Genomic DNA, 26,155 nt, shown 5'->3' with positions numbered 1-26,155 from the left:
ACCTACAAACACAGAAAGCTATGCTAAAGAAGCAGGTTTTCACTTTCAAAACCCACCACACCGCTTTAAATATAGCCCAAGTTGTTGGGCAGTTAGCCAGTCAAGTAACAATGTCTGCTTGTTTTATGCATTATCTTTTTTTTTTTTTTTTAAAGACAATTTTTATTATCATACCTCCCACTTGGTCTCCTCCAATCGTGGACCCAGCTCAGTTTGTTCTCTCTCAAACGAGGCACACCTCTTTTCCAGCAGTTCCCTCTCTTGGAGAAGCTGAGAAAAGTCCTCTTGGAGTTTCTTTTTCTCTTGCTGCAACTGAAATATTTGCAACTGAAGAACCTGCTGCATCCGCTGGGCCTTCTGGGAAGCCTGCTTCATCTTGACGGCACAGCTCTGACGCAGATCGTCCATCTCCTGCTCACAACGCTTCTGCTTTTCTTCATATACCTAAGGAGGGCGAAGAATAATCTATGTCAGCCTAATCTTACACATTGGCTTCTTGAATTTCTTTTTGCCAGTCTCAGTGACAAATTCATATTTGTAAAAATGCTCATGAGAAGAGTTCTATAGTTTAATAGAGCCTCAATATGCTTGAAAAAACTTCAGACAATTAAAGAAACAGTTGTGTTAAAATAGCGTTGGTTGTAATGAATGATAGGAACATCTAAACAGGCTAGGCACTCCAACTTTACCATCTTGTGTCCCAGAGCAAGGTGGAAACTAGCAAGAAGATTGGTATTCAACCCAGACACTTTCTAATGGTTTATGCACCCTGGCAAAACCTCAAATGCATGTACCTCTTGACTATCCTCACTGGGTGTTCAGTTTAGTTGAGACCCTAAACTTACTTCACCTTCTAACACTCCTGCATCATAAAACAATGGATCTTAATTTTGGATGCTTACCTGGCAAATAGCAGCTTCATTTTCATCCAAATTCTCTTTGAGGTGCTGCAGTTCCAGTTCTCTGTCTTTTAATTTCTCCTCAAGCTCTCGGATAAGAATCTCCTCATTAATCGGGGACCGGTCACAGGAGCCACTGTCAGATGACTGGTTGCCCCCTCGGCTCAGCGAACCTGTGCTCTTACTAGATGATGAGCGACCGCTGTCAGAGTTGGAGGGGCGTGTCCGAGCTCTGGAGGTCCGCTCAGAGAAAGCGGTCACATTAGTGTGGTTATCCAGGTTGATGTGACTCATGGACATGCTGACAGGTTCTAGCTGTTGGCTGCCGTTTGTACTATAGGTAGGAAGACTGGAAAGGGAATTCATGCCAGAATCAGACATGGTTCCAGACACAGAACTGTTCCTGCAGCTGTAAGAGTTGTGCTTCTCACTTGTTACCACCGAGTTTCCATTGAAGAGAAGGTTGAGGCTGCCCTGGCTGTCAGATAAGTTGGGTCCTCCATTTCTCTGGACACGGAATTGCAGGGAGGAGTTGTGCTTTTTTGGCACCACTGGCTTGAAAGCTGTAGGTTTTATCAGTGTCTTCTCAATGTTCTGTAAAAGACACAAGAGGTTTTATAAGCATAACAGGAAACACAAGGGATTTCACATTAAGATTGAATTGCACTTCTGACCAGTACTGATAGTATTTCTCCTGGTTAAATGCAATTTAAACATTTTCAAATAGTAAATGTCTATCTACCGTAATGTACACAATTATGGCATACAGATCCCTGCAGAAGTACAATGCTGCTATACTGTACTGATGCACATATATGCAAAAATAACTCATACCCTACATTAAAACAATATCTGTCACATATCTCCCTTATTGACCACACCCCTCCTCACCACTGGTGACATCACTGCTTGCATCAGTACAGTGGAGAGAAGCAGATAGGAGGAGAGGCAGGAGATGGTGAACAGCTAGCTAGCACTGCAATACAGCCTTTTCACCAGATAGTGAAGCATTGGTGCATCACAGGGTCATTTTACCACTGCAAATTCGGTCTTAGACAGGATCCTTATGATCGTATGAAGCAGAGTAGACTGTGATGAGGTCATTACACAACCCCTAGATGGGCTGAATCAGTAGATAGTCTCTGTAATATCGAGTCTGAGGTAGTGGAAAGAAAATCTCTAAACTTGAAATACAGATTGTATCTAAATGAGGATGGATGTGAAATGCATAATGTTCTGACTGGTGACTCTGGAAGTGATCTAGTAATATTTCCCTCTGCATGCATGAGTAAACAGCAGATGTTCGTTTTTCACTGGACCCTAGCAGCCTCCACTTTCCAACCATCACAGGTCCATAAATCAGGTGCTGTGTGACGGAGTGCACTAATTGGATGATGGGCCGTCCAACAGATGCTTTACAATGCATGAGTCAGTGTCACGGTAATTGCTGCAGAGTAATTATGTTAAACTGGTGATGCTGGAAAAACTGCCAAGGAAAAATAGAAATATAAAATTACTTGCTCGTCTAGACTTTCCTCAATCAATAGACCAATGCAGCTGGCGTCAATTCTAGCAAGTTGTAAGTTTCAGGTAATTTTGTTAAGCAGGGATTAGACGTATCAGAAAAGAGACTTTATCAAACCAGACAGCTCCAGCAAGATGTATGACTTAATGGATCTGCAACATTACTTACTCATCTGAAACCAGGGGGAATTATAGAAGGTTGTTGGTATGGAAAACTGCACTGATATTTAAACCATTAGCAGCTTCAGTAGCGTTATCTCATTCGAGATAAGTGCACTGCTTTTGACCTCAGTTGGCAGAACGCGTTGTGCTGTAAATTCTTGGAATGCTTTGATCTCTCTCTGCTTGCAGAAAAATACAGAAACTGAAAGCAGAAGTCATCTGTTATTGTCTCACACTGCCTCCTAGTGAGAAGTGGCCATAATTGCACATTACAGAAGTTCTATTTAGTAGCAAGAAATGTAACCAATAAGGTATAAAAAAAGTGCTAAAATAAATTGGCCTGGATCACTTGCAAGCTTCTAAATAAATTGGCTAATAAAGGGTTAAAAAACAAAACAAAAAAAGCCTGTATGTTAAAGAGAACCCAAGGTGGATGCTAAGTAAAAAAAAAGAGATAGATACTTAACTACAAAGAGGAGGAGCAGTAGGGGGTTCTCGGGGAGGCTTCCCACATCCTCCCCATGACAACCACTGCTGCCCAGGAGCCTCTGGAAGTCCCGTTTTGTGCATGAGCGCAATCATACTGCATGAATGAGCAGCTTCGGCTTACTGCACAAATGCACATCCGCACTCATGCAGGCCCAGCTCATACACAGTGGGGAGCGCAACCACAAGAATATATCTAAATAGCAAATTTACACAGTTATACAAGCTGTTCACTGGCTACTTCACATTGAATCAAAATGTCATATCTTCAGTGTTGTCCCATGAAAAGATATAAAATATTTACAAAAATGTGAGAGATGTACTTCTGTGAGATAATGTACATTTTTCATTAACTGAAATGTGCAAAAAACACAATTTTTCTGATAAGTTGCATACATATACCTAGTCTACCTCTCCCACAAAACTATGATTTCTGGGGTGACAGTATAGCAGCTATTGCTGTACTAACACACTTCTTGGCTCTCTACCGAGCAGCATTGTTCTAAGGAGAGTGTGTGTTCTGCTATATTCTGGGAAAGGAAATCACCCTTCTCAGTGAGTACCAGATAGGTACTTTCAATATATTTATTGCAAAATCTACAGGCATAAGATGCATACAACTTACAAGGATGTACGCAACTTACAAAGATGGAAAGTGGAATTATGACTAATATTGTTTAATCAAGAAAGAAACTAGTTAAGATAAAAGATTCATAATGGACACAGTTATTCATTCTCATAAAACAGAATAGAATACTGACTTGGGCCTCAGGACTTCAGCTTAGACACTCTGATTACGTAAACACTGTGGTCTCTGATTACATAGCCAAGAAGCCAGCTTAAATTGCTGCCGTAAACTCCGCAAAGCCCTCTGTATATTTCAAGAGGGAATTGTAGTTATAAGATAAAAAAAAGCAGATGAAACATTAGGAGTGCAGGATGGTATTTCAGTTCCTATCCTAGATTAGATGTTTCTGCACTAAAATGTACTAAATATGATCAAGAGCACTTCAAGGATTTAGCACCGGACTCCTACAGCATACATTTCTAAATCAGGGAAAAGCATGTGTGTATAGGGGCTGTAATATTACAGTGCTCACATAGCAAACAGCAATTTTACCCTAACTTCTGCCTGCAAGTACCGAGAGTTACGTGATTAGTGTGACCTGCAGTACTTGAGTAGCATTACTGTTGCTACGGTTAAGTGCGTTACTAACGGTATTTGCTCCTGCCTTATTAATCCAAAGATTAAGTGCCCAAGAATGATGCTGCCAACACCACAAGTTGCCGGCTGACACTGTTACATGTTAAAAAGCCCTGCGAAGATAAACTCTTCTGTAATTGGTCTTGGAGCCGACAATTGTTACACAAGGTAACACTCCAATGATCCAATTTAAACCTATTAACCACCCTGGCGTTCTGATTAAATCGCCAGGGTGGCTGCGGGAGGGTTTTTTTTAAATAAAAAAAAAACTATTTCATGCAGCCAACTGAAAGTTGGCTGCATGAAAGCCCACTAGAAGGCGCTCCGGAGGCGATCTTCCGATCGCCTCCGGCGCCCAGAATAAACAAGGAAGGCCGCAATGAGCGGCCTTCCTTGTTTTGCTTATATCGTCGCCATAGCGACGAGCGGAGTGACGTCATCGACGTCAGCCGACGTCCTGACGTCAGCCGCCTCCGATCCAGCCCTTAGCGCTGGCCGGAACTTTTTGTTCCGGCTGCGCAGGGCTCAGGCGGCTAGGGGGGCCCTCTTTCGCCGCTGCTCGCGGCGAATCGCCGCAGAGCGGCGGCGATCAGGCAGCACACGCGGCTGGCAAAGTGCCGGCTGCGTGTGCTGCTTTTTATTTCATTAAAATCGGCCCAGCAGGGCCTGAGCGGCAGCCGCTGGCGGTGTTGGACGAGCTGAGCTCGTCCAGACCGCTCAGCTGGTTAAAACTCAAATTTATTTATTGTATTTATAAAGCGCCAACATTTTACGCAGCGCTGGATATTAGTTAAGGTTACAGACAAAATTTAGGGGTGACATACAGCAATAAGACAATACAGGAATACCGTATATAAGCCGACCCGCATATAAGCTATAAGCCGACCCCCCAACTTTTACCTGAAAAAACAGGGGAAAATGATTGACCCCCATATAAGCCGGGGGTAGGAAATGCTGGCCGCCTTATTCCCCTAGTGTGTCCCAGTATAGCTAGTAAAGTGCCCAGTATGGGTAGGTAGTGCCCCAGTATAGCTAGTATAGTGCCCAGTATAGCGCCCCAGTTTAGCTAGTATAGTGCTCAGTATAGCTAGTATAGTGCTCAGTATAGCTAGTATAGTGCCCTAGTTTAGCTAGTATAGTGCTCAGTATAGCTAGTATAGTGCCCCAGTTTAGCTAGTATAGTGCTCAGTATAGCTAGTATAGTGCCCCAGTTTAGCTAGTATAGTGCCCCAGTTTAGCTAGTATAGTGCTCAGTATAGCTAGTATAGTGCCCAGTGTAGTGCCCTGCCCCGCACGCTCCCTCCCTCCCTCCGCGGCCGCTGCTGCTGCTATTACCTGCTTTAGGCAGCGGCCGCTTCCTAATCCGTGTTCCCCTCTTCATCCTGCGGACTCCGTAAGTGTATCACAGCAGCGCGCCCGGCGCTGCTGCTGTGATGATGCAGGGGCCAGGAAAGAGCGGTTCCCCTGGTAACGGCGATGCGCCGTTACCAGGGGAACCGCTCTTTCCTGCCCCCTGCATCGTCACAGCAGCAGCGCCGGGCGCGCTGCTGTGATACAGTTACGGAGTCCGCAGGATGAAGAGGGGAACCCGGATTAGGAAGCGGCCGCTGAAGCACGTAATTTAGCAGCAGCGGTGGCCGCAGAGGGATGGAGGGGGCGAGCGAGCGGGCGGGCGAGCGAGCGGGCGGGCGGGGGGCGCAGACCACCACCCACGACTCGCATACAAGCCGACCCCCCAACTTTTGGCCCCCTTTTTGGGGGTCAAAAAATCGGCTTGTATGCGAGTATATACGGTACATGCAAACCAGATCACACAGCACAGTATGGGCCTATTTCCACTACACGCAAATTGGATGCAGAAAAACTGACTCTAATAAAAGCCTATGGGCCTGTTTCCACTAAACGCGATTTTTCTGATGCAGATTTTCCCATAGGCATTCATTGGAGTCAGTTTTTCTGCATCCAATCTACGTGTAGTGGAAATAGGCCCTATGAGTACAGGAAATGCTTAGTCAGTAACTTGATGGGAGCATGGAGATTAGCCACGTCAAGCTCACTCAGATGCGTAGGATGGGTGTACGGTAATGGAGGCGTGCGTCAGGTTGCATAACAGCTCAGCTGGGAGAACACCTACTATGGACTTTATTCTCACAGTGGAGAAATATTTTATTAAGATCATCTGTGAACCCGATCATCTAAAGCGAATCAGAGATGAAAAACTAACTAGAACAAGTAACTTGTCTATATATCTTATCTAAAGTTTACACAGCATATCTAGCTGCCAACAGCTCCAACAGTTTATGATTATTTATTCCTGTGATACGAGGGCAGCCATGTTCTGTTTGTCACATTGTGACAGGCTGGAGGGCTGGAGATGCTATCAGCTTGCCTGTGTGTAAATTCAGTCCCCTCTCCTCCTCCCCTGAAATCTCTGGCTAGTAACCTCCTCCTCCTGCCCAGACTCAGCTCCCATAAGCCCTTGCTACAGTGCCAAGGCACTGTGAAAAAGCCGTGGGCGAGGCTTGTTTAGTTTATAGGGAATTAGAGTATTACAACAAAACAAAAAAAGTATTTGGTTTGAAGAATGCCCTATAAACTACATGAAAGGAACACAATTATGCAATAAGTAAAAGTTTATCTCAGATACACTTTAACCACTTAAAGGGGCACTATGGTTAAATTCTTTGTTTTTAAGTCACTGTAATATTTGTAGGTGTATGTAGAGCATAGTAGGTTACATGTAATGAGGCAGGTGACATTTTTTTTTTACACTGACATACTGCTTGATTACTTTTAGAGTCACGTCGGCAGATTTAGCTTACCGACGCGACTCAGGGCAATCCATTTAGTTGTAGGAGGCATCTGTACCTGCTGAGTTTTGTCGTTTAGTCCACAGCACCCAAGACTCATGCAACTAATGGAAATAGCTGCAAAAACAACCTAACACCCTGGACTGACTTCAAAAGTATTAGTGAGGAAGAGATCTCAGACATCCTCTGTCGTCTCCGCCAGACAACCTGCGACCTGGACCCTGGACCAACTAAACATATGCTGAAATGCCCTGACCTGCTTGGTCCAGCATTTCACAAAATAGTAAATTGCTCTCTGCAAGCAGGGAGGTTTCCTACCTCTCTAAAAGAAGGAATCATCAAGCCCCTTCTTAAAAAAGCCTTCCATGGATCCAGATGCTATGAGCAGCTACAGACCTGTCTCCAACCTCCCCTTCTTAGGTAAAGTTATTGAAAAGGCTGTCTATCTGCAACTTGAAACCAGGCTGTCAGTAAACAACATCCTGGACCCTCTACAATCTGGCTTTAAGAAACACCACAGCTGTGAAACAGCCCTCATCCAAGTCTGCAACGATCTGCTCATGGCAAGGGACAGAGGGGAATGCTCCATCCTAATCCTGTTGGATCTCTCAGCTGCTTTTGATACAGTTGACCATAAAATCCTGCTTAACAGACTGCAGGAGTACTGTGGCATCAGTGGATCAGTCCTCCAGTGGTTCAGATCATTCCTGACTGACAGAACACAGAGAGTATCCCTAGGACCTATAATGTCCAAACCTGCACCTCTACAATTCGGAGTGCCACAAGGATCAATCCTATCCCCTCTGCTGTTTGCAATCTACATGTTGCCAATCGGTACACTTATCCAACGACATGGCCTGACGTACCACTGCTACGCCGATGACACACAGCTATACCTGTCCTTCAAACCTGGTGGAACAGACCCTACCCCAAAAATAAACTCTTGCTTAGCTGAGCTTCAGGCATGGATGAATGATAACTGGTTGAAACTGAATGCTGACAAAACTGAGGTCCTGTTTGTCCAAAGCCAGTGCTCGCCATCAAAACAGCTCTATCCTAAAGCAACACCAATCAGGATTGGGAATTCAGACATAAACAGCTCCAACCTTGTGCGCAGCCTTGGCGTACTAATCGATGGGGAATTGAGTTTCAGAAACCAAATTTCATCTGTAGTTAAATCTTCCTTCTTTCATCTGAAGAACATTGCAAAGATTAAACATCTGATTCCCCCAGAGGATCTTCAAACCCTAGTCCACGCCTTCATCACATCACGGCTGGACTACTGCAATGCCCTTTATGCTGGCCTCCCCAAAAAGGACCTGCGTCGCCTGCAATTAGTGCAGAATGCTGCTGCCAGATTGCTAACAAACCAGCCTCGCCACTGTCACATTACACCGATCCTTCGCTCACTGCACTGGCTACCAGTAGAATGGAGAATACTCTTCAAGATTGGACTGCTGACATTCAAATCCCTGCACAATCTGGGCCCTGGATACATGAAGGACTTGCTGAAGCTGCACCACACCTCTCACAACCTCAGATCAGCAAGTTCTATAAACTTGGTCACTCCAAGAGTGCACCTCAAAAAATCTGGAGACAGAGCCTTCTGTCATGCTGCCCCTACTCTTTGGAACTCCCTACCACACCCAGTAAAGACAGCACCTTCCCTGGAGCTATTCAAATCCAGACTGAAAAGCCACCTGTTTAGCCTGGCATTTCCAGATTTATAAAATTCTTCCTCTGTACCACGATGGTCGGAGCCATGCTTATGCGCTTTGAGTCCCACGGGAGAAAAGCGCTTTACAAATGTTATTTGTTGTTGTTGTTGTTACTGGTTACCCCTGTGTGCTGCGCTGTATGGCTTGTTCCTAATCCCAACCGCACAATCTGCACGTTACACAAATCCCCCATCCGCCGTAAAGAGCAGAATTTCATCTGCTGCGCACACTGGACTACATCATCCCTCCTTGGTGGGACGCAACTGCCGTGTGAGGAGGAACGCTGCGCAGCAAGGACCCCTGTAGCGAAGCTGGCAACAATAGGTGTCCGTTTCATTGCCAGCTTCGCTACAGGGGTCCTTGCTGCGCAGCGTTCCTCCTCACACGGCAGTTGCGTCCCACCAAGGAGGGATGATGTAGTCCAGTGTGCGCAGCAGATGAAATTCTGCTCTTTACGGCGGATGGGGGATTTGTGTAACGTGCAGATTGTGCGGTTGAGATTAGGAACAAGCCATACAGCGCAGCACACAGGGGTAACCAGTAACGACAAAACTCAGCAGGTACAGATGCCTCCTACAACTAAATGGATTGCCCTGAGTCGCGTCGGTAAGCTAAATCTGCCGACGTGACTCTAAAAGTAATCAAGCAGTATGTCAGTGTAAAAAAAAAATGTCACCTGCCTCATTACATGTAACCTACTATGCTCTACATACACCTACAAATATTACAGTGACTTAAAAACAAAGAATTTAACCATAGTGCCCCTTTAAGGACTGCAGTCATAAAACCCCTTAAGGACCAGAGCCCTTTTTTCCATTCAGACCACTGCAGCTTTCACGGTTTATTGCTCAGTCATACAACCTACCACCTAAATGAATTTTACCTCCTTTTTTTGTCACTAATACAGCTTTCTTTCGGTGCTATTTGATTGCTGCTGCGAGTTTTACTTTTTATTATATTCATCAAAAAACACATGAATTTTGTCAAAAAAATGACGTTTTTTAACTTTCTGTGCTGACATTTTTCAAATAAAGTAAAATTTCCTATACATTTGAGCCCGAAAGTTATTCTGCTACATGTCTTTGATAAAAAAAAAAACATTCAGTGTATATTTATTGGATTGGGTAAAAGTTATAGCGTTTACAAACTATGGTGCCAAAAGTGAATTTTCCCATTTTCAAGCATCTCTGACTTTTCTGCGCACCTGTCAGGTTTCATGAGGGGCTAAAATTCCAGGATAGTACAAATACCCCCCAAATGACCCCATTTTGGAAAGAAGACATCCCAAAGTATTCAGTGAGAGGCATGGTGAGTTCATAGAAGATTTTATTTTTTGTCACAAGTTAGCGGAAAATGACACTTTGTAAAAAAAAAAACAACAAAAAAAAAGGTTTCCATTTCTTCTAACTTGCGACAAAAAACAAATGAAATCTGCCACGGACTCACTATGCTCCTCTCTGAATACCTTGAAGTGTCTACTTTCCAAAATGGGGTCATTTGTGGGGTGTGTTCACTGTCCTGGCATTTTGGGGGGTGCCTAATTGTAAGCACCCCTGTAAAGCCTAAAGATGCTCTTTGGACTTTGGGCCCCTTAGCGCAGTTAGGCTGCAAAAAAGTGCCACACATGTGGTATTGCCGTACTCAGGAGAAGTAGTATAATGTGTTTTGGGGTGTATTTTTACACATACCCATGCTGGGTGGGAGAAATATCTCCGTAAATGACAATTTTTTTATTTTTTTTACACTCAATTTATAGAGATATTTCTCCCACTCAGCATGGGTATGTGGAAAAATACACCCCAAAACACATTATACTACTTCTCCTGAGTACGGCGATACCACATGTGTGGCACTTTTTTGCACCCTAACTGCGCTAAGGGGCCCAAAGTCCAATGAGTACCTTTAGGATTTCACAGGTCATTTTGAGAAATTTCGTTTCAAGACTGCTCCTCACGGTTTAGGGCCCCTAAAATGCCAGGACAGTATAGGAATCCCACAAATTACCCCATTTTAGAAAGAAGACACCCCAAGGTATTCCATTAGGCGTATGGTGAGTTCATAGAAGATTTTTTTTTTTGTCACAAGTTAGCGGAAATTGATTTTAATAGTTTTTTTTCACAAAGTGTCATTTTCCGCAAACTTGTGAAAAAAAAAAAATCTTCTATGAACTCACCATACTCCTAACAGAATACCTTGGGGTGTCTTCTTTCTAAAATGGGGTCATTTGTGGGGTTCCAATACTGCCCTGGCATTTTAGGGGCCCTAAACCGTGAGGAGTAGTCTTGAAACCAAATGTCGCAAAATGACCTGTGAAATCCTAAAGGTACTCATTGGACTTTGGGCCCCTTAGCGCACTTAGGGTGCAAAAAAGTGCCACACATGTGGTACCGCCGTACTCAGGAGAAGTAGTATAATGTGTTTTGGGGTGTATTTTTACACATACAGATGCTAGGTGGGAGAAATATCTCTGTAAATGACAATTATTTGATTTTTTTTACACACAATTGTCCATTTACAGAGAGATTTCTCCCACCCAGCATGGGTATGTATAAAAATACACCCCAAAACACATTATACTACTTCTTCTGAGTACGGCGATACCACATGTGTGACACTTTTTTGCAACCTAGGTGCGCTAAGGGGCCTAACGTCCTATTCACAGGTCATTTTGAGGCATTTGGATTCTAGACTACTCCTCACGGTTTAGGGCCCCTAAAATGCCAGGGCAGTATAGGAACCCCACAAGTGACCCCATTTTAGAAAGAAGACACCCCAAGGTATTCCGTTAGGGGTATGGTGAGTTCATAGAAGATTTTTTTTTTGTCACAAGTTAGCGGAAAATGACACTTTGTGAAAAAAAAACAATACATATCAATTTCCGCTAACTTGTGACAAAAAATAAAATCTTCTATGAACTCATCATACTCCTAACGGAATACCTTGGGGTGTCTTCTTTCTAGAATGGGGTCATTTGTGGGGTTCCAATACTGCCCTGGCATTTTAGGGGCCCTAAACCGTGAGGAGTAGTCTTGAACCCAAATGTCTCAAAATGACCTGTGAAATCCTAAAGGTACTCATTGGACTTTGGGCCCCTTAGCACAGTTAGGCTGCAAAAAAGTGTCACACATGTGGTATCGCCGTACTCAGAAGAAGTAGTATAATGTGTTTTGTGGTGTATTTTTACATATAACCATGCTGGGTGGGAGAAATATCTCTGTAAATGACACATTTTTGATTTTTTTTACACACAATTGTCCATTTACAGAGAGATTTCTCCCACCCAGCATGGGTATGTGTAAAAATACACCACACACACATTATACTACTTCTCCTGAGTATGGCGATACTACATGTGCGACACTTTTTTGCAGCCTAGGTGCGCTAAGGGGCCCAACGTCCTATTCACAGGTCATTTTGAGGCATTTGTTTTCTAGACTACTCCCCACGGTTTAGGGCCCCTAAAATGCCAGGGCAGTATAGAAACCCCACAAGTGACCCCATTTTAGAAAGAAGACACCCCAAGGTATTCCGTTAGGGGTATGGTGAGTTCATAGAAGATTTTATTTTTTGTCACAAGTTAGTGAAAAATGACACTTTGTGAAAAAAACAATAAAAATCCAATTTCCGCTAACTTTTGACAAAAAATAAAATCTTCTATGAACTCATCATACACCTAACAGAATACCTTGGGGTGTCTTCTTTCTAAAATGGGGTCACTTGTGGGGTTCCTATACTGCCCTGGCATTTTACGGGCCCAAAACTGTGAGTAGTCTGGAAACCAAATTTCTCAAAATGACTGTTCAGGGGTATAAGCATCTGCAAATTTTGATGACAGGTGGTCTATGAGGGGGCAAATTTTGTGGAAACGGTTATAAGCAGGGTGGCCTCTTAGATGACAGGATGTATTGGGCCTGATCTGATGGATAGGAGTGCTAGGGGGGTGATAGGAGGTGATTGATGGGTGTCTCAGGGGGCGGTTAGAGGGGAAAATAGATGCAATCAATGCACTGGGGAGGTGATCGGAAGGGGGTCTGAGGGGGATCTGAGGGTTTGGCCGAGTGATCAGGAGCCCACACGGGGCAAATTAGGGCCTGATCTGATGGGTAGGTGTGCTAGGGGGTGACAGGAGGTGATTTATGGGTGTCTCAAGGTGTGATTAGAGGGGGGAAATAGATGCAAGCAATGCACTAGCGAGGTGATCAGGGCTGGGGTCTGAGAACATTCTGAGGTGTGGGCGGGTGATTGGGTGCCCGCAAGGGGCAGATTAGGGTCTAATCTGATGGGTAACAGTGATAGGGGGTGATTGATGGGTAATTAGTGGGTGTTTAGAGGAGAGAATAGATGTAAACAATGGATTTGGGAGGTGATCTGATGTCGGATCTGCGGGCGATCTATTGGTGTGGGTGGGTGATCAGATTGCCCGCAAGGGGCAGGTTAGGGGCTGATTGATGGGTGGCAGTGACAGGGGGTGATTGATGGGTGGCAGTGACAGGGGGTGATTGATGGGTGATTGAAAGGTGATCAGTGGGTTATTACAGGGAATAACAGATGTAAATATTGCACTGGTGAATTGATAAGGGGGGGTCTGAGGGCAATCTGAGCGTGTGGGCGGGTGATTGGGTGCCCGCAAGGGGCAGATTAGGGTCTAATCTGATGGGTAACAGTGACAGGTGGTGATAGGGGGTGATTGATGGGTAATTAGTGGGTGTTTAGAGGAGAGAATAGATGTAAACAATGGATTTGGGAGGTGATCTGATGTCGGATCTGCGGGCGATCTATTGGTGTGGGTGGGTGATCAGATTGCCCGCAAGGGGCAGGTTAGGGGCTGATTGATGGGTGGCAGTGACAGGGGGTGATTGACAGGTGATCAGTGGGTATTACAGGGAAGAACGGATGTAAATAATGCACTGGCGAATCGATAAGGGGGGGTTTGAGGGCAATCTGAGCGTGTGGGCGGGTGATTGGGTGCCCGCAAGGGTCTAATCTGATGGGTAACAGTGACAGGTGGTGATAGGGGGTGATTGATGGGTGATTGATGGGTAATTAGTGGGTGTTTAGAGGAGAGAATAGATGTAAACAATGGATTTGGGAGGTGATCTGATGTCGGATCTGCGGGCGATCTATTGGTGTGGGTGGGTGATTAGATTGCCCGCAAGGGGCAGGTTAGGGGCTGATTGATGGGTGGCAGTGACAGGGGGTGATTGACGGGTGATTGACAGGTGATCAGGGGGGGTAGATGCATACAGTACACAGGGGGGTGGGGGTCTGGGGAGAATCTGAGGGGTGGGGGGTGATCAGGAGGGAGCAGGGGGCAGTTTAGGGACTAAAAAAAAAAAAATAGCATTGACAGATAGTGACAGGGAGTGATTGATGGGTGATTAGGGGGGTGATTGTGTGCAAACGGTGGTCTGGGGGGTGGGCAGGGGGGGGGGGGTCTGAGGGGTACTGTGGGCGATCAGGGGGCAGATCAGTGTGTTTGGGTGCAGACTAGGGTGGCTGCAGCCTGCCCTGGTGGTCCCTCGGACACTGGGACCACCAGGGCAGGAGGCAGCCTGTATAATACACTTTGTAAACATTACAAAGCGTATTATACGCTTCCTATCCGGCGATCGTCGGGTTAACAACCCGCCGGCGCTTCCGATTGGCCGGCGGGTTGACGTCGCGGGTGGGCGGAGCCTATTGCCGGCGGATGCGCGCGCATCCCAGCGCGCGATCCCCGGCCAAAGAGTGCCCCAGGACCTGACGCCATTCTGCGTTACGTGGTCCTGGGGCTGCCACTTTGCCGCCGCCAATATGAAGTAGGCGGTCGGCAAGTAGTTAAAGTATACTGTATTTTTTAATTACAAAATATACTAATTAATGGAGCTGGAGTCTATAAATTTTTTTACACAGACTGACTCCAGCTCCGCAATATTTGCCAATGACTCTTCAGCTCTGATTGGCTGAAATGAACAGATTACATTTCTCCACACAAATATAAAAACATCTGCACAGCCTGAGACATAGGAAGGACAACACAAATATTAACCTCCCTGGCTTTCAATTTTTGCTGGATTTATGTTCAAAAATGGGTTCAATTAAATTTGCCTGTAACTTAAATATGTCAAGGAAAGTTCTTGGATACATTTAAAGTATAATAGAGGTTTCAAACACAAAATCATGTATATATAAAAAAAAAAAAAATGTTAATCTTCCCTTTCTGCCAGGCCACAATTTCCCCACTCTACTGCTTTTTGTCAAAACATTTTTCACGTGCATTTGGATGCAAATTTTCGCATGCAGGTTTTCAGAGCCTGCAAAAACTTACATAGGAACGTTAATTTTAACACAAAAACGCATGCCGAAAATAAAATCTGTCTTAGAACTGCTGGACAAGCCTGACTTTTCCATACAGTTTTCAGCTATTTTTCCCTGGATGAGTCAGGCTTGGCCATACCGCCAGGTAGGTTACCATCATGCCAACACAGCAAGCTCATACATACTGTATCTGTTCCCCATTACATATTAAAACCTACCTTCTCTAGTTTGCCAGACACAGGGATAAGTTTGGGAGGAGGACCTCTTATGTTCCCGTTGACATTCCTGTCTTCCCGTACATCATCCACATCACTGGAAGGACTGTTGGGAGCTCGGGCTTCCCGCCATTCTTCATCATTGACATAGGCATAGTTACCATTCCCCCCAGACGTAGCAGCAGGAGCAGCACAAGGTTTCTTGGTAGGAAGTCCAGAAAAGAGTGGATCTTGGGAATTGTAATTGTTTTTTATGAGTCCGTCCTGCTGTTTGAAGAAGTTTGGCATGCTGGCAGGTTTGCGGCACTTGCCGCTGAATTCGGAGGCCTTGCACTGCTTGTCATGGTAAGGTCTTCCGGAGATCAGGCTACTCACACTTCCCATTGTGTTCTCTGGTACCGGCGATGTTGGGACCAGTGGACTCTGGGGGTCACTGACCTCTGGTTTCTGGTCAATGGACAGAGGAAGAGCCTGTACTGCAGCCATATTGTAAGTTATGTAAAGATGTAAGTCTACATATGCAACCTAAAAGGAAAAAAGCACAAAAAATGCATGTTACACTCACTTAGGTCTAAATCAGGCACGTTTAAAGCATTCATTCAGCCATGTTAGTTTTTAGTGGACGTCTGGCCAATACTTGGTTTGGAAAGATGGAAAAGGTGTTAAAACATTTGTCAAAGATTTAATGCTGTCTGCATCACTGATAGAGATTTCTTCTCAATTACCATCTAAAAGGCACAACAGGACGTTATAGAAATCTGGCTACAGTTAACAAAATAAGCATCTCCAAAACAGACATAATATGCATAACATTCAAAGACCGGAGTAAAAACCACTCACTAACCAATTGCCCAGATTTATTATTATGCAGTGCCTCAATCAGAAGCAGTGCGTCTGAACGGTCTGAATGTGTGCCCGGTGCCCCACATAATCAAGTGCAGAGTGCGCAGCCGAAGCACTTGCCTATCCAGCTGTCACATCTTAAGTTCTCCTCTCCTCTGTCTCCAGCCATAATGACAAATCCTGCTCCTCTACAGCTCTGAGTCCACTGTTCTCCCAGGTACCCCGGCGCATGCGACACGTCAGGTCATGCAGTGAGAGGGTGCCAGTAAACCAAGAAAAACTGAGCCCATCGGAGCTGTAGAGCAGCAGGATTTGTCATTACAGCGGCTTGAGGACTTGGAATGTACCAGTAACCAGGAAGAATGGAAGCCTCAGAGGAGCAGTGTAGAGTAGCAGGATCTGTCAGAACAGGCTGGAGACGGAGGAGAGGACTTGGAGCAGGCTGGCTGGATCAAGGGAGGGATTCCGCTGCAGTTGTTAGTGTAGCTGGTAGGGAAAAAGGGGTTAGTGTAGCTGGTGGGGCAGCAGGGGTTAGTGTAGCTGGGCAATGTAGCTTAGAGACAGCATGGGGGTAGAAGCTCCACAAGACGCCCCTGCACCATGGACACACCAAGTTTGTCCTTTAAACCTAAGTGCATCTTATGGTCTGGGGCATCTTATGATCCAAAAAATACGGTAAGTGTACTATTGATTTCAATAGGTTGTAGTTCTCCGTCTGAACCTGCATGTTAGGAAACACTATGGATCGACCCTACTGAAAATGAGCCCTTAAAGTGGAACCACAGTCTGGCATAACAATGAAGAATCTATCTTACAACTCCTCATTTCCTATATAGCTAGTCTACCGGACTTTGGCCCAAAGTAACAATATCTTCTGTTTGAAAAATACCTACAAGCTTTTGCCACCAAAAGCAAAATTAAGAAAAAATAAAATCCAGTCCTATTTTCTCTAAGGTTCACAAATCAACATAACGGTGTGTAAACGGAGATTGATTTACAGCACCACCTTTAAGCAGATTGTGGAAAAGAAATGCTTGTTGAAGTTTGAGCTTGACTTCACATGCTTGGACACTGCCTCTCCCCACATTCCACTGGATCGCTGAGGTTTTATGCACTTTCCAGAACACAGATCAAAGTACTGAAATTATTGTCTTCTAATTTGTTTTAAAGTTGCGAACCAACGAGTGTATATTAGAACAGGACAGCAGTGTAACAGATCCTGTTCCAGTTGCTTTGGAGGGACACCAGCGAAATGTTCTATGCTGTGTTTATCTTAGAACAACATTTATCTAGAAGAATGTTTCTGCTCTAATCTAAAATAACTCAAGGAAACATTTTTGACTCAGGAAACATTTCAAGTTATGTGAAAATTCCAAATGTATCATTAGCCACCAAAATAAAACTTGGGAATCAAAAACATTAAGGGCAATGCAAATCATTTTGTGCTTCTTCTCTGTGTTTGCATTAGTTATGGTGTTTATTTTTAAACACTGGGTGTCTAAATTGTTTAAGTGTTGGTTAGTGTGGGTATGGCACAGAGTATTGGGATTGAGAGCCCCATAACTCTCAAACTTTAGGTGTATGGTGAAGGCACGGTCGCGTAGTGGATAGCACTCTCGCCTTGCAGCACTGGCTGACTGGTTCAAAACCCAGCCAGGGCACCATCTGCATGGAGTTTGTATGTTCCTTGACATATTTAGGTTTCCTCCCACACACCAAAAACATTCAGACAAGTTCACTTGATTCCCCCTATAATCATCCCTAGACTACAATGGACATAGTACTATGGTGAGGATTAGATTTTGAGCTCCTCTGGGGGCCCAGCTAATGACAAGACCATATACTCTGTACAGTGATGCAAAAAGAAGTCAGCGGTATACGAGTACTGAATAATAATTGAATATATGATATAATTGAATTGAATAAACCACCTTTTATATTGCCCATCATTAACCACTCCCCTTGTGATAACCCTTTACCAACACATAACTACCCCCCCCCCCCCCCCTTCCGATGTCAACACCTTCCTGGTGACTAACCGAATGATGGACAAGCTGTGGAAGAGAGTTTCAAAGGAGAAGGGACACTCGTGAGAAGTTCTGGATGCCAGTGAGAGAGAGGAGGTCACCAGGGTAGAGGACAGGAGGATTTCATGGGTGAAGTTAAGATCCCAGGTGGAATGGTACCTGGAGATAAGTGAGGAATTGTAAGGAGGGGACTACTTACGGTCAGCTTTACATGACAGGACCAGGAATTTCACCTGGAAGCTTTGTGTAATTGGCAGCCAATGGAGGGATATCAGAGGGGGGCACCAGGAGAAAAGACGGATGAGACAGGCAGCAGATTATTATGGAGAGTAAACTCCCTTGCCCCCCGTTTGTAATTACAAAGGGGAGGGCACAAACTTGGTGAAATTCTGTGCAGGTGTAGGAACAGGTCTGGAAGAGGCTTTCATGCTGAGAGGGATGTAAAAATGAGGCAGTTGGCAAGAAGGAAGATTTTAGTTGTTGACATGGATAAATACTTCCAACCCCACTGCTGGTTCAGAATGCTGTGTCACATTAAGCTCTAATCACTAAGAAAAGAGTAAAAAGCTATCACTTTTTAAAAGCTACCAGGAGATGCACAAGAATCTGAACTGCAGCCTACCATCTCAGTATCTCTTTAACCAAACAGGGAAAAAACGGTTTTCCAGTAATATATCAGGACTATACAGTCTCCAGCTGTGCCAAAGTAAATGGAAATAATGAAACAGAAATGTAAGTGAAGCAGAAAGATTGATGGAGTGTTGCTGAGTGAAAGATACAGTGGAGGGCATGTTTGTATTATCTACTCTAGTGCACACATTACCAGAAGACTTCCCTTCAAATGCAAGCCAAACACGCAGCTATTAATACTTTTTATTTTCAGAGTAATCCAATCTGCCAGAAATCTATAGCACTACCAGCCATATCGATAGTCATTCCAATCAGTTCACAGCAAAACTCAATCGAAATTATGATCAGACCAGACAGAAAATGTTGGTAGATCGGACAAGGTGTGGGAAAGGCGGTATATCAGTGGCCCATAGGGTTGCACTGTATTGACCAGTGCCATGTTGCGGTTCAATAATTGAAAATCTGTGTAGAGTGTATGGGGGGATTTGATACCTCTCTTATCAGATTCCGATCAGAGTGGGATAGATCTGTTTGCCACGTTGATTGGAATCTAAATGTGTATGGCCACTGCATGTGTCTGGCAAACCTGGGCCAGGGATTTTCTATTACTGGTCTGCTATTAAGTAGCAAATGCTTAGAACCCCTGCCAGGGCCATTGCAATTCATAGTGAGAATGGCTGAAAGATCAGTTATGTATTAGCTGTGAGTCTGCAGACAAGTGAAGCACCCACAGCAAGAACATACAGTAGGTCCACAGCAAGAACATACAGTAGGTCCACAGCAAGAACATAAAGTAGGTCCACAGCAAGAACATACAGTAGGTCCACAGCAAGAACTTACAGTAGGTCCACAGCAAGAACTTACAGTAGGTCCACAGCAAGAACTTACAGTAGGTCCACAGCAAGAACATACAGTAGGTCCACAGCAAGAACATACAGTAGGTCCACAGCAAGAACTTACAGTAGGTCCACAGCAAGAACTTACAGTAGGTCCACAGCAAGAACTTACAGTAGGTCCACAGCAAGAACATTCAGTAGGTCCACAGCAAGAACATACAGTAGGTCCACAGCAAGAACTTAGGTCCACTTAAAGTATGGGCCCTTTTCCACTAGCAATCGCTAAGCACAAACACCAGCGATTGCGATTTTTCATTTATTTAGTTAAGCGATTGTGATTTTACATATGCAATTCATTTGCATTGCATAATCGCTCCAGAAAGTGATTGCGCTTTGGAAAAAAATTTAATCACAGTAGTGGAAAATACCTGCCGCGATTCCTAGGTTAAAGTAGCAATCCTAACAATTAAAAATCACTAGCGGTTTGTGATTTTGCAATTCAGCATCGCAATTTCCTGCAGTGGAAAAGGGCCCTATGAGTGGATTTAAAAAATAAAAATGCTAAACCAAACTGTGGCTGCTCTCTGAGCAATAATGTCAGAACAATCCATTTCTAATTATACTCTTTTGTCCTTAGCTTACAAATATACTCCCATTAGCTGTAGTCACAGTATGTACCACTATATAGCGGTCCTGTGGCTGCTGCCAGCTCCCTCTGCTCTTTCCTATGCCCCTTCTTATGCCCCAATACTCCCTTGCACTGGCATGCCTTTATCACATCGCGGCTGTACTGTTGCAAGGCCCTCACTGCAGGCCTTCCAGGTAAAGACCTGCACAGCTAGTACAGAATGCTGCTGCAAGGCTCTAAAATAACAAACAACCCAGCTATTGCCACATAACACAGAATCTTGGTTCACGGCACTGACTAAAATGGGGAATCATCTTCAACATTGGCCCAACACCCCGATCTCTACAGCTATAGGCCTTGGATACCTGAAGGACTTGCTGCAACTGTGTCTCGCCTCCCAGAACATCAGATCAACAGGACCTAAAAACTTGCCCACCCTCAAAGTCCAACACAAAACCTTTTGGAGCCAGTTCCTTCTGTCATGCTGCCCCTATGCTTTGGAATGCCTTGTCACACCCAATGAAGACAGCGCTAACCCTGGAGGTGTTTAAATTAAAAACTGAAAAGCCACCTGTTTAATATGGCATTTACGATTACATAACGGTTTCCCTTGTAACACATCACAAACCGCAACTATGTATTGATTTGAGACAAGCCTATGCGCTTTGGGTCCTATATGAGAAAAGCACTTAACAAATGTTTTGTTGTAGCAGCATTTGTGACCTACATCCCACATCTGTGTTCTGTCATCTGCTTATCAGGCAGCAAAATATACTCTCCATTCCACTTCCTTCCTGTCTGCGCCTAGACAACACATGCGGAGAGCTGGTCACAGATACATAATTCATGCTAGCCATAGAAACAAAATACTTAAGAAGCCAGTATTAGGGACTTTGGCAGGCAAAAAAGGCAGAGGAAGCTGGCACTGGCAACCGCAAGATCACCCCTGTATACAGTGTACAGATTACTTTATTGCTGCTTCTAAACAATAAGCATCCAGTGCTTTTCAGGTCTCTGTATGTGAGAAAAATCAATAAAGGATCAAGTCAAAAGTTCCTAAAAACTTCTGCCCATTTTGCAAAGCTCTCTCAAACCAAGTTACTTGTAATCCAATTCCAACATTGATCCTGAAGCAATATGATATGATGATATAGCACAAAAATACTGTAGGTAAACAGATCCTTTAATACATTCCAGGCCACCCTAAACTTGTAAAAATAAAGCTCCTCACTATGGTAACTACACGTGCCATCATTTGTTAAATCCAGTCCAGAATTGCCCAGTCCAAACCCAGTATAAAGTATATCTGCAAGAGCCTCACCACAGCCTCATTCTGACAAATGAAAAACTGAAGGTGCCCACTAAAGGTAACATACTAGTGGAGGTGCAGCATGCCAAGAGGAATGTGCTAGGGCCTAGACTGTCTGGGGGAGCACACTACTAATAATGCAGCATTGTTTGTACATTCTTATCAAATCTATGCAGAAGGGTAAGCTGAGTGAATATATAGTAGAATCCCAATTAACCGGAACCCAGGCATCTGAAAGTCTCAACTAACCGGCATGCATAGCGAGACACAATCCTAGCTAATTAATAATTAGGTTCCTAATTAACTTTACGCAGCAGTGTGCAGCAGAAACTACTAACACATCCTTCAGGTGCCGTCCTTTTCACATCTTGCAGATATGCATGGAGAACGGTGCAAAGCAACTGGGACTCGGAGCTACAGAAGTGAAAAGGACGGCGCCTGCAGAATGTGTAAGCCTGCTGCACACCGCTGTGCAGTTAATCCGTGGGGAGGTTAGTGTTCATTTTAACGCTGGTTGCTTGACTTCTCAAGCAGCCAGCAAGCACACATATCCGGCATCAAGCAATCCCCACCTGCGCGGGATGAATTATACTCTATTGTACTTTGAGTGGATATTTTAGATACTCCCTCATGTTACATAGAAGTGGTAAGATTGTACAAAAAAAATGTTTGCATCATTTGTGGGCACCATAAGAAGCAGCGGTGATGATGAAGTTGTGATGGTGGGCTTACCTTGTAATGACCACAGACGAGAACAGTTTTAACATTTTTTCAGCATAGCACGATGCCTATTAGTTGATCAAACTCTGCTTTTTCTTTTTTATTTAGCAAAAACTTTTTTTTTTTACAGAAATAAAAGCCTAATAAAGCAACTCTATATGAAAATCTTTACCTTAAAGGGATACTGTAGGAGGGGGGGGGGGGTCAGGGGAAAATGAGTTGAACTTACCCGGGGCTTCTAACGGTCCCCCGTTGACATCCTGTGTTGGCGCAGCCACTCACCGATGCTCCGGCCCCGCCTCCGGTTCACTTCTGGAATTTCAGACTTTAAAGTCTGAAAACCACTGCGCCTGCATTGCCGTGTCCTCGATCCCGCTGATGTCACCAAGAGCGCACAGCGCAGGCCCAGTATGGTCTGTGTCTGCGCAGTACACTCCTGGTGACATCAGCGGGAGTGAGGACATGGCAATGCAGGCGCAGTGGTTTTCTGACTTTAAAGTCAGAAATTCCAGAAGTGAACTGGAGGCGGGGCCGGAGCATCGGTGAGTGGCTGCGCCAACACAGGATGTCTGCGGGTGACCATTAGAATCCCCGGGTAAGTTCAACTCATTTTCCCCCGACCCCCTACAGTATCCCTTTAACAAGGCTTAACAGGCCAGTAAAAGTGACAAATGTAACAGGCAATATTTTGAATCTACAACTAACAGACAGCAGATGGCGCTCTGGACTATGCTGCCTACTACTTTGAATTTGGAATATTCTAAAACAACAGAGTAACCAAGCAGCTCAGGGTGACCCAAACCACTACCACTAGGAATGTATAGGGGGATAGAAGAGACCGAAAAGCCCTCCTACTAATAAGCAATGCTTGGTGAAATTTGCCTCCTTAAAAGCGGTTCTGGATGCTTGTCTGGCTTACAGGGGCGAAAAGATAATTTGCATATTCAGTTGTGTTGCAAATGTTATTGCAAATTTCCTTCTGTTTTAAGAAGGCAAATTTCATGGAATATTCTAATAAGTACTGTATTTGCAATGGAGTTGCACAGAAAAGCCCTGTTGCTGGCCATGATTCTTTATCGTCTTTGCCAAAGAAGACCCCCATAGGGCAGCTCCACCATATGTGATGCATGGTACCTACAAAGCATCAGGTCCTCTGAAGCAATCTGGATTTGTGTGATGAGAAAGAGGCAGTGTGTGCTGCTTCCATAAACCATCTGGCCAGCGCTTTACAACCAGCTTTAAGGGACTTTGTTTGCACAGTATTTCAATCACATTCTATCACTTCTAAAAGGCTGAATCATCTCTACAGCTCTTAACCTTCTCCATAAACATTCTGCTGATGTCCACCGTGTTCATCTCACTCTGGTACTAATCCCCCCTCCGCCTGCTTCCCTTTCAAGTCTGTGGATTCCTTGCTTCTTCTGACCTCACTTCAGCTTTGAATAGAGATTTCTTTACCTCTCTTTCATTTGTTTCTCTCCTGCCTGTTGCCAGGAGTTTAAGAAGGCCTTGCGTGACTAGCTCACATTTGTGGAAACACTAGACACCACCGAGCCTTGCCTTGTGCTAATGAAAGCCTGTGCTGCTGGTGCTAGTGAACTGAGAAATAGCACACTACACCCCTGATAGCAGACACCTGCTATGTGCACAAGCATCATTCCCTGCTTACAGCTCTGTGCCAAGGTCAGATATCACTGGCTGATGGACTCGGGGCAAAACAAACCTCTGACTGAATTCTCCCAAGACATCAGAATCAGTCTGGGAACGTCTACTATTGTTACAGCATTACAGAGATTTTCTTGCAGCATTTAGAATTTAGTAATGAAAAGAAACAATGATCTCCCTAGAAATGTCTTTTTGCTGGTTGACATCATAGCTGGATGCTCAAAACATAGTTGTGGCTAATAGTGGGCAGTGCCACATGGGATATATTTAGTTTGGCTAAGTGCCAGTGCCCCCATTTGTGTGAGAAATCTTCCCTGTGCATCCCATACTTTAGTAAACGACTGCTTTTACATGTACCGTATATACTCAAAAGTCGACCTCGTGTACAAGTCGATTCCAATATTTGACCCTCTCATGCTGGAATTTTTTATTGACTCAAGTATAAGTCTACCAAGCAAAGTTAATGGCTGCACTTGTGGACCAGGAAGAATTAACAGCTGCACTTGAGGACCAAGCGGGGTTATTGACTGCACTGCATACAATTTTGCAGCCATTAACCCCTCTTGTCCTAAAGTGCAGCCAATAATTCCTCCAGGCTCCCATGTGCAACAATTATTCACTCCCTTTCCTGCAGCCCAGTATTTTCTCCCATTCCATTGTTAATTGTTGTGTGTGACACAAGCCTGGTGTGACAGACCCAACTATACATGCCTGCTTACGTGAACTACAGCAATGGATGAGTGACAACTGGCTGAAACTAAATGCAGGCAAAACTGAAGTCCTTCTGATCGGAGGGCAGCACATGACAACAAAACAACGTAACTTGCAGTCTTCACCACTGGGAATAGGAGGCACGGATCTACACAGCTCTGATCATGTGAGTAGCCTGGGAGTTCTAATTGATGGGGGTTTAAACTTCAGAACTCACATCTCTGCTGTGGTGAAATCATCCTATTTTCACCTGAAGAACATTGCAAAAATCAAGCACCTCCTCCCCCTAGAAGATCTACCAACTTTAGTTCATGCCTTCATTACATCCCGACTGGACTATTGCAATGCTCTACACTGGCCTTCCAAAAAAGGACTTGTACCTCCTACAGCTGATACAGAATACTGCTGCCAGACTGCTAACCAACCAACCCCGTCACTGCCACATAACGCCAGTCCTGCACTCCCTTCACTGACTACCTATAGAATGGAAGGTCCTATTCAAGATCGGCCTACTGACATTTAAATCACTGAATAATCTGGGCCCTGGATACATGAAAGAAATGTTGCAGCTGCGTAGCAATCCCCGCATTCTCAGATCCATAGGTTCTAATAATCTAGTCATACCCAGAGTCCACTTGGAAACTTTTGGTCCTAGAGCCTTCTGTCATGCTGCCCCTACGTTTTGTTGTGTTTAAATCCAGACTAAAAACCCACCTGTTCAGTTTGGCATTTGCAGAAATATAACTTTTGTTGTGTGAATACTTCATCCTCCTACCAATTACTGAATCTGAGAGAGCCTAAGCGCTTTGAGTCCTATGGGAGAAAAGCGCTATAGAAATGTTACTGTATTGTATTACTTACCACTGGGTAAATCGCTGCAAATGGGAATGTCGCTAATAGTACACACATTAATATGTTGCCCGTGACTCGTGTATAAGTTTACCCCTATACTTTTATTTAGTGAGTCAGAACTAATGTTCTAGACTTATACTTGAGTATACAGGATCTTCTCAAAAAATTAGCATATTGTGATAAAGTTCATTATTTTTTGTAATGTACTGATAAACATTAGACTTTCATATATTTTAGATTCAAATACACACAACTGAAGTAGTTCAAGCCTTTTATTGTTTTAATATTGATGATTTTGGCATACAGCTCAGGAAAACCCAAAATTCCTATCTCAAAAAATTAGCATATTTCATCCGACCAATAAAAGAAAAAAGTGTTTTTAAAACAAAAAAAGTCAACCTTCAAATAATTATGTTCAGTTATGCACTCAATACTTGGTCGGGAATCCTTTTGCAGAAATGACTGCCTAAATGTGGCGTGGCATGGAGGCAATCAGCCTGTGGCACTGATCAGGTGTTATGGAGGCCCAGAATGCTTCGATAGCGGCCTTAAGCTCATCCAAAATGTTGGGTCTTGCGCCTCTCAACTTTCTCTTCACAATATCCCACAGATTCTCTGT

General features: G+C 44.3%; 1 protein-coding gene across 2 annotated transcripts in view; it reads right to left on the bottom strand.

Annotated features, from left to right (window-relative positions):
- The window catches only part of LZTS2 (leucine zipper tumor suppressor 2), a 231,134-nt gene that overhangs the window by 9,962 nt on the left and 195,017 nt on the right, over positions 1–26,155 (bottom strand). For both annotated transcript variants that reach the window (XM_068255306.1, XM_068255305.1), the window contains 3 exons: positions 15,319–15,840; positions 903–1,493; positions 175–444 (listed from right to left, as the gene is read on the bottom strand). In XM_068255306.1, coding sequence (XP_068111407.1) covers positions 175–444; positions 903–1,493; positions 15,319–15,801 — 1,344 coding nt within the window. In that variant the 5' untranslated portion in view covers positions 15,802–15,840. The remainder of the gene's footprint in view (positions 1–174; positions 445–902; positions 1,494–15,318; positions 15,841–26,155) is intronic.

Source organism: Hyperolius riggenbachi, chromosome 10, assembly GCF_040937935.1.
Source record: "Hyperolius riggenbachi isolate aHypRig1 chromosome 10, aHypRig1.pri, whole genome shotgun sequence".
NCBI lineage: Eukaryota > Metazoa > Chordata > Amphibia > Anura > Hyperoliidae > Hyperolius > Hyperolius riggenbachi.
The sequence above is the reverse complement of the archived record's forward strand: the minus strand, read 5'-3'. Positions and strand labels throughout refer to the sequence as shown.